The 13,520-nt window shown below is 50.8% G+C and overlaps 1 protein-coding gene across 1 annotated transcript in view; it reads right to left on the reverse strand.

The window, feature by feature from the left end:
• The window catches only part of Rab40c (RAB40C, member RAS oncogene family), a 38,117-nt gene extending 30,680 nt beyond the window's left edge, over nucleotides 1-7,437 (reverse strand). The window contains exons 1-2 of the mRNA XM_055604557.1: nucleotides 7,406-7,437; nucleotides 7,119-7,303 (exon numbers count right to left, since the gene is read on the reverse strand). Coding sequence (XP_055460532.1) covers nucleotides 7,119-7,260 — 142 coding nt within the window. The 5' untranslated portion in view covers nucleotides 7,261-7,303; nucleotides 7,406-7,437. The remainder of the gene's footprint in view (nucleotides 1-7,118; nucleotides 7,304-7,405) is intronic.
• Between the last annotated feature and the right edge of the window lie 6,083 nt (nucleotides 7,438-13,520).

Below are 13,520 nucleotides of genomic sequence, written 5' to 3' on the forward strand. Positions count from 1 at the left end.
TTATGGGCCCTGCCAAGTGCTGTATGGCAGACCTCAGCATGAAAGATGCTTCAAGGACATAAGGACTCACAGCCTAGGCAGGACTGCTGACTCACCCTCCTCGAACAAAGTGGTGTCATGGGGCAGGGCAGAGCAGGCAGCCTAGGCAGTGCCCTAGCTCCCTTGGCCACACTCTACTCCGTAAGCAGGGGTTTTCTGAACCTAGAGAAGAGACCCTGGGCAACCCTGGAAAGTGTCAATACCCCTGTTCAGTACCTCACGTGGGTTTAAAGTGTCCTGAATCCTGATGCTTCACCCTATCAACCACCCCTCCCCTTTGGGTGTCATGCAGAGCCAAAAGCTTAACAGAATGCACAGCTGTAAGGAACCAGGTCCACTTCTGCTACCGGACCCAAGCTAACCCACAACCCCACCCCACCCCACACCTGAGCAGAAGCAGCAGTCTGGCCTCCAGCCCACAAACACATGGTTATCATCTGGCTTAGCTCTTCCTCCAAAACTGACATTAACTCACTGGGTCAGAGCTTCTGCCATTTGGCTGTCAACTCTTTGAAATGCTTCACAAACTAGGAGGTTGCCTGTGCCTGTCCAGTACTCAGTTCTTCTATCCTCTGCTTTTTTCAGATGCTGGGATGGATAACCCTCTCAGCACAGAAATGCCTGTCACCATGTATCACCATGACTTAAGTTCTTACAGTTTGGCCTCAGGACTGACTACCTCCATTGGAGACCAGGGGCTGTTCTGCTTCTTTCATCATCTGGGAACACAGGACCAGCTCTGGGGAACCCACATCCCTTGCTGCCGCTCACAACCTCCCTGGCCCTTCCAGAAACCTCTATCCATCTCTCCTCCCTCACTGCCCTCGGGGGGCCAGTACTTCCCATCTTGCCCATATCACTTCCTACCTGGTATTTATTTTAATTTAATTTCTTTTCTGTGCCTGAGCTTTTTGCCTGCCATGTATGTGTGTGCATCACTTGTGCACCTGGTGTCTGCAGAGGTCAGGGGGGAAGTCAGATCCCTTTAACTGGGGTTAGAGGTGACTGAGCCACCACGTGGGTGCTGGAAACCAAACCAGGGTCCTCTACAAAAACAAGTGTTCTCATCTGTAAAGCCATCTCTCCAGGGCTGCGTGCGGCCCTCGTATTTAAAGGCCTGGCGCCTTGGGATGCAGGCGGTGCCCTGCTACAATTTGTCTGGTGTGCCCTGCTGTCTTCCCGTCAGGCGCTCCTTTCTCTACTATCCCCATCTTCCCTACTTCCTGAAGGACAAATGTCCCCAGATAAACACTGCATTTGGTATTCTGATTTCAGCAAAAGAGCCATGGACATGAGAGTCACCTGTCATTACTAAGCGGATTCTTGACTAGGACACCTCCTCTACTCCTTATATTCAAAAATCTGAGCTTCCCTTACTCATTTACCATCACTGCCACAAGGACAAAGGGCCTACTCCACCTACCTTCTGCCTAAACATAGTCCCTTGGGGGCTGGAGAGATGGCTCAGAGGTCAGGAGCACTGCCTGCTCTTCCAGAGGTCCTGAGTTCAATTCCCAGCAACCACATGGTGGCTCACAACCATCTATACTGGTATCTGATGGCCTCTTCTGGCATGCAGATAGAGCATTTATATATATATAAAATAAATAAATCTTAAAAAAACAAAAACCAGAGTCTCTTACACACAGGCCTTGGCCCAGCCAGCCCTCCTCTGTGCTACTCTCCTTCCCACCACCACCTCACTGCTGGTCCCCAACACCTGCCTCATGGGCCACTGGCCAATCGGCCTGGCCACCTACACTTCCCTGCCTTGTCTTCTTCAGGTTTCTCTCAACCAGCATGCTAAATGCTGAAGCCTGTTCTCTGCATTCTTACATAGCAGATGACAATGCTCTGGCCAACGTACAACTCCACAGCATTCTGTTCCATGTGTCCTAGTTTCAGGCTCCACACCTGAGTGAGGGCAGCTTTGCGGCAATTAAGCAATTTCATACTTTTCCAGTTACAATGTTCAAAAAGAACAGGAGGCAAAAGGACCTGCCAAGGCCATCTCCTTCCCTTCATGTCTTTCCCGCCCACTTCTCAGCTCCCTGATACTGTTTCCTTCCTGAAGCTGTTAAATTTAGATAACCTCCAAGCCACAAACAATCACACTGATGGAAAAGATGACATTAGATATGCAACATAACATTCCCAAGTGTGACCACACAACCCTACGAGAAAGTGGACAGGTCCTGCTGTGTGCTTGCCACTTGAGCATTTGCTATGTCACTTGGTACTGTTTATGACAACGCTAAGGACCAAAACAACAACAAAAAACAATTAAATGATCTGGTCAGGTGTGGCAATCTTACCACTTAGGAGGCAGAGGCAGGAAGATCACTTTAAGTTCAAGGCCAGACTGGTCTACTTGGTGAATTACAGGCTAACCAGAGCTAGATAATGAGACCCTGTCTCAAAAATAACAAATTATATAAAAGCAAACTGTTCTCTGATCTGCTCCACCCTGTACCCTGAGTTCTGGCCTACATCTGGGTGCATCATAAGACACCCACAAACACATGACTGAACAAGTGAATGAAATGATGAGGCTGAGGTAGAGGAACATGAACCATGAAAAAAGGGACCTGGTTATAGCAAAGAAACAGAAGGTAACCAACCCCCAGGGAGTGGCCTATCTGTCCAAGGCAGAATATGAACCAATATCCAGCATCAGTAATGGCGTTCTCAAGCACAATGAGAAGACCTAGGCTGTCCTCAGGCCTGGTGAAGGACAACATGCTTTTCTGGGAATGGAGGAGGCAAGTCATCACTTGCAGGGCCTGTGACAAATTAAAATGGCCTGTCAAGAAGTGACAGTAAGTACAATGTGGCTTCCCGGATGATCAGTGGGCCAACTAGGAGCTAGGATAGGTCTCCCAAAGTGTGGACATCAAATACAGTATGCAGAAGCAGTGGGTGTCTAGCAACCCACGCCTACTTAGGGTAAGGAGAGGCAGGCCACAAATGCCAATGCTCCACTGTTTAAGATCTGCCCAGCTTCCCCTCAATGAAGGCTAGAAAAGAGCCAGCCAGGAGCCCAGTGGCCATACCACCCAGGACAACAGCAGTCTGTGCTCCTCTGAGCTGCCTCCATAAAATGGGACTCATGGTACTGTGAGGATTACATGTCGAATAGAGATACACTCAGCAGCATGCCTGGCACAAACCACACACTGGAGGCCTTAGTGTTACCACAGTGACCATTCCTGTTCCTCCTGGAGCCAGCAATCTGCCAGAAAATCTGGCATCAGACATAGGAAAGGCAGACACAACCCCTTCCCATTAAATTACCTCAGAGTAGATACAGTAAAATCTAGACCTAAGTGCCCAGCCTTGGACAGAGAAGAGAAAGGACTGGGAGGGGTAACCATGGTGATCATGTGGCCCAGCACCAAGGGAAGCTGTATATAGGCTGTTCAATCACTCAGAAATACACATTTAGGTCAGGCACGGTAGACCTATAATTCTAGCACTAGAAAGGCTGAGGCAGGAGGATAGCAAGTATAAGGTCAACTTGAGGTACACAGCAAGACCCCATCTCTAAAAAGAAAGAGAGGGATATGCAAGCCTCATACTACTGTTGGAGATAAAGCAACGAATGAGACATGGAATACATGAATTAAAGGCAGGTCCACTGATGGAAAACACAATGCAGGAGTGTTTTGAATTTCCACTTGAGGGGGGCTGCAAAGTTTGCTCAGCAGTTAAGAGTACCTGCTGCTCTTGAAGAGGACCCAGATTTGAGACCCAGCACCCAGGTGGTGGCTCACAATTGTCTGTAACTCCAGTCCCAGAACATAAGATGCCCTCTTTTGGCATCAGGTCTGGCATATGGTGCACAGACATACATTTAGGCAAAACTCTCATATGATGCCCACTGCTTAGGCCTGGTCTGATCGATCCCCAAATCCCACACAAAGGTAGGAGAGAACCAACTCCCCAAAGCAGTCTCCCCCTCCCTGCTATTTATTTGTTTGTTTGGTTTGGTTTTTTTGAGACAGGGTTTCACTATGTAGCTCTGGCTGGCCTGGAACTCATAGAGATCCACCTGCCTCTGCCTCCCAAGTGCTGGGATTAAAGGCATGTGCCACCAGGCCTGGCCAAAACCTGTCTTTGGATCTCCACATGAGTGCCACACACGAACACTCATCATTAATAAATAAATAACACATTTTAAAATTTCCCTTGAACCTGTCACTTAGACAAATGTAATTCAACCCAAAAGAGAGGAAACATGGAGCTAAGATTAGCATAAATGCTGCAGGCCTCTGGCCACTGATGTGACACACAGCCCTGACTCTAGCAGGGACCTCATGTTGTGACATAGTACATTGCCCTCACTCTCTCAGGGCGTATGCATCACCTGATTCCACAGACACATCTCCATAAACATTAAGTTCCAACATTCATGAAGAAGCCCAGCGTTGGCTTGTCCTGTAACCTGGCCCCTTCCCAACTCCCTGGGCTCAAAAGGACAATGGCATCACACAGCAGCTTCCTTCCATAAACACTAACTCCCAAAGGAACAGAGAAATGAAGTAACACGTATGGACTCATTAACAGATGGGGAACTTACAGGCCATGAGCACATAAACTACAGTGGGTTCTCCAGAAGGACCTAACTCTCAGAGATCTTTGTAGGAGCTAGGGCAAGATGTAATTGTCTTAACTGAGGACGTTCAATGCCCACATCACAAACAAGGACAGTCTTGTGTGCTGTAGTAATAATGCTTCCTGGGTGCATACCCAGCTGGCTGACTTGAGGCCAACATGGACCTATAATTTCAGGGCCACAGATCAGAACCAGAGCAAATTCACTCACTGGATGCTTGTGAGTAGAAGCTGCTCCCAAAACACCTGCCCCTCTCCTTCACGTCCTTTCCCATAACTGAGAATCTACAAAGCCTTTGCTCTGGAGCCTAATTCTGCTGTGCATGGTCAGGTGGAAGCTAAGAAGAATGTCCTGCTCCTGTCCAAAGAAGAGCCTGTCACTGCTGCTGGAAACCATCAGTGCTACACTTCAATGCCCCGATGTCTCTAAGTCCACAGAGGTCCTAACCACAGCAAGTATCTAACGCACCAGACCTGGGGCTCCTGCAGATGCCAGGCCTGTGGTCACAGTATCACAGTCACTGTTTCAGGTGCCAGCGCTAATTAAAAAAAAAAAAAAAAAAAAAGCCGTTTTGATGACTCACATGTTTGTGAAGTCAGAGAGAGCGATGTTCACACCTGAGGAACAAGCTAGACGAGACGTCAAGACAAGAACCCAGCTGTGATCAAGAAGGAGATCAACGGCCAGTATGGAACCGCAGGCCCCTTCCCAGGTGGGCACCACCCTGCTGCTGATCTGAGGAGCCCTGAACTTTGACAAAAACCTAAGGATGAAAATGGACTTTCTTTTTCTGTTTGTTTTCAAGACAGGGTTTCTCTGTGTTCCCCTGGCTGTCCTCCGAACTCAGAGATCCGCCTATCTCTGCCTCCCGAATGCAGGGATTAAAGGCATGTTCCCAGCCTGACATGGTGGATTTTTAATAATAATGAGGAAAAGGAAACATCTACCCATCCTCTAAGAGAACCAGAAGTCCGGCTCTTTCAAACAGCAAACATACACTGTGTCACTCCCCAGAACCAGCTGCTTTATCACTTCCAAATTCCTCTTCTCTGAAGAGGCCCAAGCGTTCTCAGGTCCACCAACTTCACTCAGTGAAGAGTGCTCCCTAGGTCAGTGACCGGATGCTCTGACCACAGAGACCTGGTATTTGTGCTGGATGCATGTCAACCCGACACAAGGAATATGCTGCTACAGCTAAAGCACTCTTTCCTCTCTGCTTCATACTGCAGGATCCACACAAGGACCTGCAAGTGGGCCCTGGGCCTTATACTTGTGCGGTGGAAAAGTGGTGAGTGGTGCCCTGTGAGAAGCAGCCCACAATAAGCCCACATCTCTACTCTTGTGTGTGCTACTGTCCCCACTACAGTTAGCATGCCATAGGAAATATGGCAATATTCAACTGAGAGAGGAGATGAGGAAAGAGGGTCCGGAGGTTGTGTATATGCAGTTGAAGCTGGTGGGGCTAGTAAGATTGAGGGCAGGGAGCCGCTCTCCACAGCATTAACTAAACACTTCTGAAACCAAGCCAAGCCTTTCGACACTCCCCTGCTGGAAAAGCAAACCCAAAGCCTATCTGAGCAAGCCTATCACCCTGCGACATCCAGTCAAATGCCGGTCAAGGCGGTCTGGCTGGTACAGAGGTCCCTTCTCATGCCCCAAAAAGTAAAACTGTGGCTCTTCCTTTCCTCCACGTGAAGATGTCTGCAGTAGGCTGAGGCTCAGAGTGGGAGCTTGGGGAGGAGGTCCAGAACAGATCCGGCAGTGCTGTTCAGAGGAAGGTGGTCATCACCCTTAACAAGTCCTAAACCCAGAGTGGGGAGATGGCTTGCCCACACACTCAGCTGTTATTTACCAAACCGCCAGTGCTCAGAGCACTGAGATAGGACTAACAAGACCCCGAAGAATGAAGTAAGGAAGCAGAGAAAAGAGGCCCAGGAAGGCGACCAGGAAGGTAAAATGAGTCCAGTGATATAAGAATGACAGGCCCACCGGACATTAATTCTTCCGGAGTTGGCAGCCCCAGTAGCCTGTGGTCCACTCCCACCCACTGTTAACTACGATTTTACCTTAAATACTTAAATTAAGAGACAAGCTCAGGCAAGGGCCGGTGATGCAATCTACCTTGTGTATTCTTTGCCATGCACCCGGAAGTTAACAGGAATCACATCGCGGCAGACGTATTTTCTCCCCGCACAGGGTGCGGTGTCCCTGAGCAAACCCCTCCGGCGGCAGTGCGGTGAGGACCCGGCCCAACGTGCGGTGTCTGCCGCGCGGCCCAGGCCAGGCTCTAAAGGACTCCAAAGCCCTGCTGCTGAGACCTGTTACTAGCAACCCTGGCCCGCGCCCGCTCGCCGACGGCTTCCCAAGGCAGGGCCGGAGGGTACCGCAGCGACACGCGCAGAGGCCGCCCGCGCCCGCGACAGGCCGCTCCCGCCCCGCGCGCCCACCGCCAACGCCGGCCTACCGTTGCTGTAGGCGTACGGGGATTCGGCTGCGCCGTCCTGAAGGCTCTCCAGGATCTCGCCCTTGCCCACGTCGCTGTCGCCCACCAGCAGGAACTTGAGCAGGTAATCGTAGCTCTTCACTGGGCTGCCCTGGGTGCCCATCCTCCCTCCCGCCGCAGCGCAGCCCACGGCGCCGCCGCCAGACCTGCGGGCGAAGGCTGGTGAGCGGCCGTGCGGTCTCGACGCTAAGGTTCCCGCCCGCTGGCCGCCGCCCCCAGCGCGCCCGCCCAGCTGCCTCCAGCTTCACCTCAGCCGCCTAGCCGCCGCCGCCGCCCGCCGCTTCCCGCACCGCACCGCGCAGCCCCGCAGCCCCGCCCCCGGATGCGCCACCGCCATTGGCCGCCCTTCGCCGGCCCTCCCCGGGCCATTGGCCTGGCAGCCTGGCCGTCACGGTCGCCCCGCCCCCACGTCTCCCCGCACACACCGCGCCGCCGAGCCCCCGGTCGCTCCGCCCTGCCCACTCGCCACTGCTATTGGCCCCCTGCCACTCTCCTTCTCATCCCTGTTGGTCTATACGCTGGTCAGTCAGTGCAGTCCCGGTGCCCGCCGTTTCGTACACAGTGTCACGGAGGCTGGCGAATTTCCCCGCCTCCTCGCTGTGACCATTGGACACTTCCCCCTGATTTTCCGGAATCATTGGTCGCCCTTGCACGTCCATCCGAACCCCTGCTGCTTCCTGCAGACTGCCTGAGAGCCATCGCAGCCCGGTTCACGGACTTGCAACACCCTGGCCTCCCGCCCCCTCGTCATCACCATTGGCTACTACTGCTAAGGCATTTGTGCCCTCTCACATCGATCATAACCTTCTAGGCCCACCCCCTTCCTAATTCGCGCCAATCAAGAGTCAAACATTGCACAAGCCTTCCCCTCCCCCTTCGTGGACAAGCGGCAGGATGGCGGTAACTCATGCTTGAGGCGACAGTGCTGAGTCCAGAAGGGCCAGGATATCTATCAAGCCGCGCTGGCCGCTCTCCCGCGAGACCCAGATGGGAAGTAACGACATGGAAGTGCAATCTTGGCTCGCCTTCCCTTGGGGGCAGGGCGGGGGCAGCCAATTCTCGGTGCGGAGGAGGCGAGGCTCTCTCCCCTGTGGGCTGTTCCAAGGGGCGGGACTTCCTCCTGGTTGCGGAGTAGGCGGGACGCTGCTGAGGTCCGCCTCTGAGCAGACTCTCACAGGGGACCTTCCCGAAAGGGATCCTGGAGGCAGCGACAGAGCATCGCCTGCCCGGGGGACTCCGGAGTGGGCAACCCGTCGCATGTGCACATTCTGTGGGTCAGCTCCAAGGCTGGAGGGCCATGGACAGCGTTCTTCAGGAGAGTGCATTCACAAGTCATGTGACTTGCAAGAAATTAAAAAGTAAACATAGGTTGGGGCCAACGCGCTTGCGAAGTAAGCCTGACAGAGTTCTGTCTCCCTCCGGCGGCCGGCCTTCTGTAATCCCCGTCCCGCCCCCGCTCCTAGAGTAAGAAAGGAAGTAAAGACAGAAGAATTTGTCCAGCAGTTCAAGGACTAGTGGCCTGGAGTAAAAAAGCAGCGGAACGGGAGAGTTCAGAAAGTGTCCTCTGACCTCCACATACCATAGGCTGTGTGACACACACACACACACACACACACACACACACACACGTACTATACCTTGGAACAGTTTTTAACTCGAACTTCCTGAACATACAGTCAGATTAATAGATAAAATGGGGAGTGGGCTTATCCGTTAAGAGTACTATCTATTCTTTCAGAGTACCAAAGTTCAAATCCCACCACTCACAAGTTCATTACTCTCTGTAACTCTAGTTCCAGACAAATCCGCAGAAAAACCACCATTGCACATTAAAAAAAAAAAAAAAACTACAAAGAAAGACAAGAATAAATAATAGATAAAATGAGGGATTTAGATGGAGAGTTGGCGCAGTGGTTCAAAGCACTCGTTGTTCTAGTCAAGGACCTGGGTTCAGTTCCCAACACCAACGGGTTGGCTCACAGCCATCCATGACTCCAGTTCCAGACAGGGGATCTGATGCCTATTTCTAGCCTCTCCAGCACTAGGCACTCATGGTAAACTTATATACATGCAGGCAAAACACTGATACACAGAAAATAAATCATTAAAAATAGATAACAAAAGCCACGACTTTAATCCCAGCACTTGGGAGGCAGAGGCAGATGGATCTCTGTGAGTTCGAGGCCAGCCTGGTCTACAAAGAGTCCAGGACAAGTCAGGGCTTTGTTACACAGAGAAATGGGGGGATCCAATGTCCACTTTGCCCATGTTGGGCACCCACACTCACATGTACATACACTACCACAATCAGGCCAACAATGGCCAAGCTGGGTGAAGCAGAGTTGCCATGTCTGGTGACAACATGACAGCAGAAGGGAGCTGTGTGGGATACGAATGTTGAAAAGCCAGGAAATGTACCAGACTCCCACACTGAAAACTGTCTCTCTAGCTATGTGACCACTTCATTGACACTACTGCCATCACCACCAATTGTTTTTCCCAGATTGTACAGAATGGAAGTGAGTGGACAATCCCTCAGGAGAATACAAAAGACACAAAGGACCTGTTATTGAGCAGACTGACTGCTCAATGGATGATGAGTTGTCAAGGTTAGTATCAGTTACCAAGTCTATTAATATTAAAAAGTAACAGATCAAATGTTCAAAAGTGAAACTGTAATTAATTCCAGGTTATATCTCACCAGCTATTTAACAAATGTGAGGTCTCCAAAAATAAATAGTCTTGTTAACACACACACAACCAAGGAATAAAGGCTCACATCTCTAACTCCAGCACACTTGGGAGGTTGAAGCAAGTTCAAGACCTGGCTTACAGAGGCCCTGTCTCAAAAAAGTAAAAATCATAAAAAGGGTCTTTTCTCCCCCAAGGGACTGTTGGACCCAGGCCTTGCCTCCAGCAGCAGGTACCCCTCATTCCAGCAGCCCCACACTTGAGTGACTATCTCTCCCCAAAGCTGAAGACATGGCTTTTATGAGCATCCTTACCATTGGAGCATTGCTACTTGGTTTGACACAATATTCTGGGAAGCTTTTTTGAGGAGGTGGTGCCTGGGAAACAGTAACAGAGCTTTCCTCACCTGCCTTCAGGGACAGGCTTTCCTGCTAGTCTCCTGGTCAAGGGTGTGTAGGGTGTAGACTCCTGGAACCCACAGACCTACACCGGGGCCTTCCAGCAGGACTTGTCAGCTCACTCTCCAAACGATCCCAGTGGTTACTACCTGTACCTTTTTTCAGGCTATGGTTTTTGCCCAGGAGTGGCCAATCCCTGAACCAGATCTGCATCACACTCAACCACAGATTAACAGCGACCCACAAAGTCCTGACCTTCAGCTGATGAGTGGTTGAGGATGGAGTCCCTAGAGAGCCAGAACCTGGTTGTCAGGGAGATCCTCCCTTGTAGAGGCCACTGTGCCCTGACTTGAGCCTTGCCTCTGCTGTAATGGCTCTCACTACCTGTGCTGGCTGTAATGTCTGTGCAAGCCTTTCTTCATAGGTGTAAGGCTTGAAATAGTGATGTTCATCCATGGTGCTTAGGCTATCTGGAAGGGATGTAGGGAGCCCAGACCTCCTTTCCAGAGAGACAGACAGCCTGTGACAGCTGAAGTCAGATGTGAGCTTAACTATATTAAGGAATTCCGAGAACACTGGTCACACTTTACCTTGAGGCTGTCTGTGAGAATATTTCTAAAAACAGGGACAGGCCTTTGAGTCTGGACTAAGCAGCATGGTGGCTCACACCTTATTTCACAATTTGTCAGGCGGGACTCATGGGAGGTAATTATTAGGTGAAGTCATGAGGCTGGCTCCCATGGTGGCATTAGTGGCCTTAGAGGAGAACTGAGCTAGCACACTTGCTTTGTTCACACCATGTGATGCCAGGCACCATATTGTGTTTGGCAAAAATGCCCACAACCAGATGCTGACTCTGTGTTCTTGGATTCTCAGCCTCTAGAACAAGCCAAATGAGCCTCTATTGATAAAGCGTCTGGTCTCTTGTATTTTGTTATAATTAGAGAAAGTAGACTAAGTCCAACTTCCCCAACCTGGGTGGGACTCTTAAGTCCCCAGAGAGCTCTGGGAATCATACAAAAGACAGACCCGGGAAGCTCAGAAATAAACACAAAAATTTAAGTTGTGTTGGAAATGGAACCCAGTCGATAGTTTGCGTAGAATGCATAAAACCCATGAGGGTTTGGTCCTTAGAACTGCCTAAAACTGTAGTCTCAATACTCAAGAAGTGGAGGCAGGAAGATCAGCAGTTCAAGGTCATCTTCAGCTACATAGCCAGTTTGAAACCACCCTGAGATACATGATACATGTTTCAAAAAAGAAATGTTTCAATTACTCAGAAGTCCTGGCCTTAGACTGGCAGCAAGAAGAGGCCTCACAACCTCTCATAAGTAGACAGATCCAGACATCTTGATGGACAGTACAGTTAGTAGAAAGAGAATGAGGAAGGCAGGCCTTTTTCACATCCCAAGTATTTGTAGAAAAGCTTCTTTTAGTTACAAAGGAAGGCAGATTGTGATAGGAACCCTATCAGCTCCTGAGAAAAGCCACCAATTTGACAGCACTAGGCACCTGTCCACCAAAATAATGCCCCCACAAACAGTTCCTGTTGTTACAAAGCATGAGCTATGCCTGAGAATCATCAGAAAAACCTCCACGGGCACAGCTCTCTGCAAGAGGCAATTCTTGTGGCTCCAGTGGCCAGTGTTCCTTCAGCCAGCTTTGGTGCCAGGCCCTGACTGGTCCCCCAAAGGGCAGACAGCCCAGGACTCTGCTGTACAGAATGACAGCTGCCAGGCAAACCTCATGACAGGGTTACAAGGGCCAGATGGGCTGAGGTCAGGACCTCCACCTGATGGGAGTCCAGGAGTGAAGGGGTGAGAGCAGGCAGCTACAGGATATATAAGGGTGGCCAGAGTGAGAAAGAATGCATACACAGGAAGTGCTAATCCACGTGCAGCTGAGCTGAAAGTGTTACCAAGAAGCCCAGGCCCACGACCTCTGTATTTGGACCAAGTGACAGCTGCGAGGCCTGCCTAGAGTGTAGCGCCCAGGATTGCAAATCACAAAGCCACTTTCAGCAGGCTCTCGGTGGGCACAGAATCACAAAAGGGCTCCATGGCACTCCCCAGCTGACCTCTACTGGTCCTTTGTGGAGCCCCAGGCTAGGAAGCAACTGAGGGTCTCTTCTCCATAACCAGAACAGGCCTGGAGGCATCTGAATGCTGCAGATGTTAAGAGTCAGTTCAGGACTGGTGGTGGTGGCATACACCTTTAATCCCAGCACTGGAGAGGCAGAGACGGTGAATCTCAATGTGAGGCCAGCTTGCTCTACAGAGTGAGTTCAGGGACAGCCAGAGCTACACAGAAAAACCCTGTGAATTCAGAACACTGCTCTCTCTTGCATGGAATCCACCCACTCCGAGCTCAGAGTAGACAGGCCCACCTCTACCTCTGCCAGACTGCATCCCTGTCCCAGGTACCAAGATGAGGCTATGGCCAGAGGCCCTGAGCCCTAGGTTTGTTCACCTATCTAAGATGTCTTCAAGAGCCTAGGGCTGCACACTCACCCAGAAGACTCTTGTAGAGGCCTTAGACAGGAAATAATGGCAGTCATCTGGAGGAAGCCAATGCTTCACCTAGCCCACCCACCAGAGCCTGGCCAGACTTGCTGTACACCCAAACTGGTACTCCAAATTCATGAGATTTTATTGTCACCACAGGATCAGGATTCATCTTCAACAACACCCTCCACTGGGTGCTTAAGAGTTGTTGTGACCTATAGCAAGAGGAAGCAGGCACAGATGAACCAATATCGATAGTTCTGAGTGCCCCTGAGAGACAGGCAGGGCTGGGTGACCTCTCCTGCCCATAGCTGACACGACCAGACCATTAAGCAGTGAGGTTTCCTGCCCCTAGGGACTAACTCACATGCAGTCCCACTAAGTGTCAGAGAACCCTGGCCATTCCACCTGCCCAAGGTCATTCACACACTGGGCCACAAAAGTGCCTATCTAGAAGGGAGCTTCCTGGTCCTGTAAGGAGTCAATAAGAGAAGAAAGAATACTTTGCCAAAGGCCTATCCCACATGGGGCACTAAGCAAGAGCACAGCAGCCAGGTGAGCAGGTATCCAATTACCACACATGATGTGACTTCAAGCAAAGGGTACCCAAAGGCCTATTAGCAGCAACTTCACAAGGTAATCTCAGGGAGCAGCAACAAGCAAACCCAATGAAGTACAGGGTGAGAGATTAGTTTGCTGGGGCAAGGCCTCAGCAGCTGCCTCAATTCCCCAGATGGGAATGTTCTGCTGAGGCTTCTGGAGTGTACCAG

This window comes from Psammomys obesus, unplaced genomic scaffold (genome assembly GCF_907164565.1).
Source record: "Psammomys obesus unplaced genomic scaffold, mPsaObe1.curated_primary_1811, whole genome shotgun sequence".
NCBI classification, from domain to species: domain Eukaryota; kingdom Metazoa; phylum Chordata; class Mammalia; order Rodentia; family Muridae; genus Psammomys; species Psammomys obesus.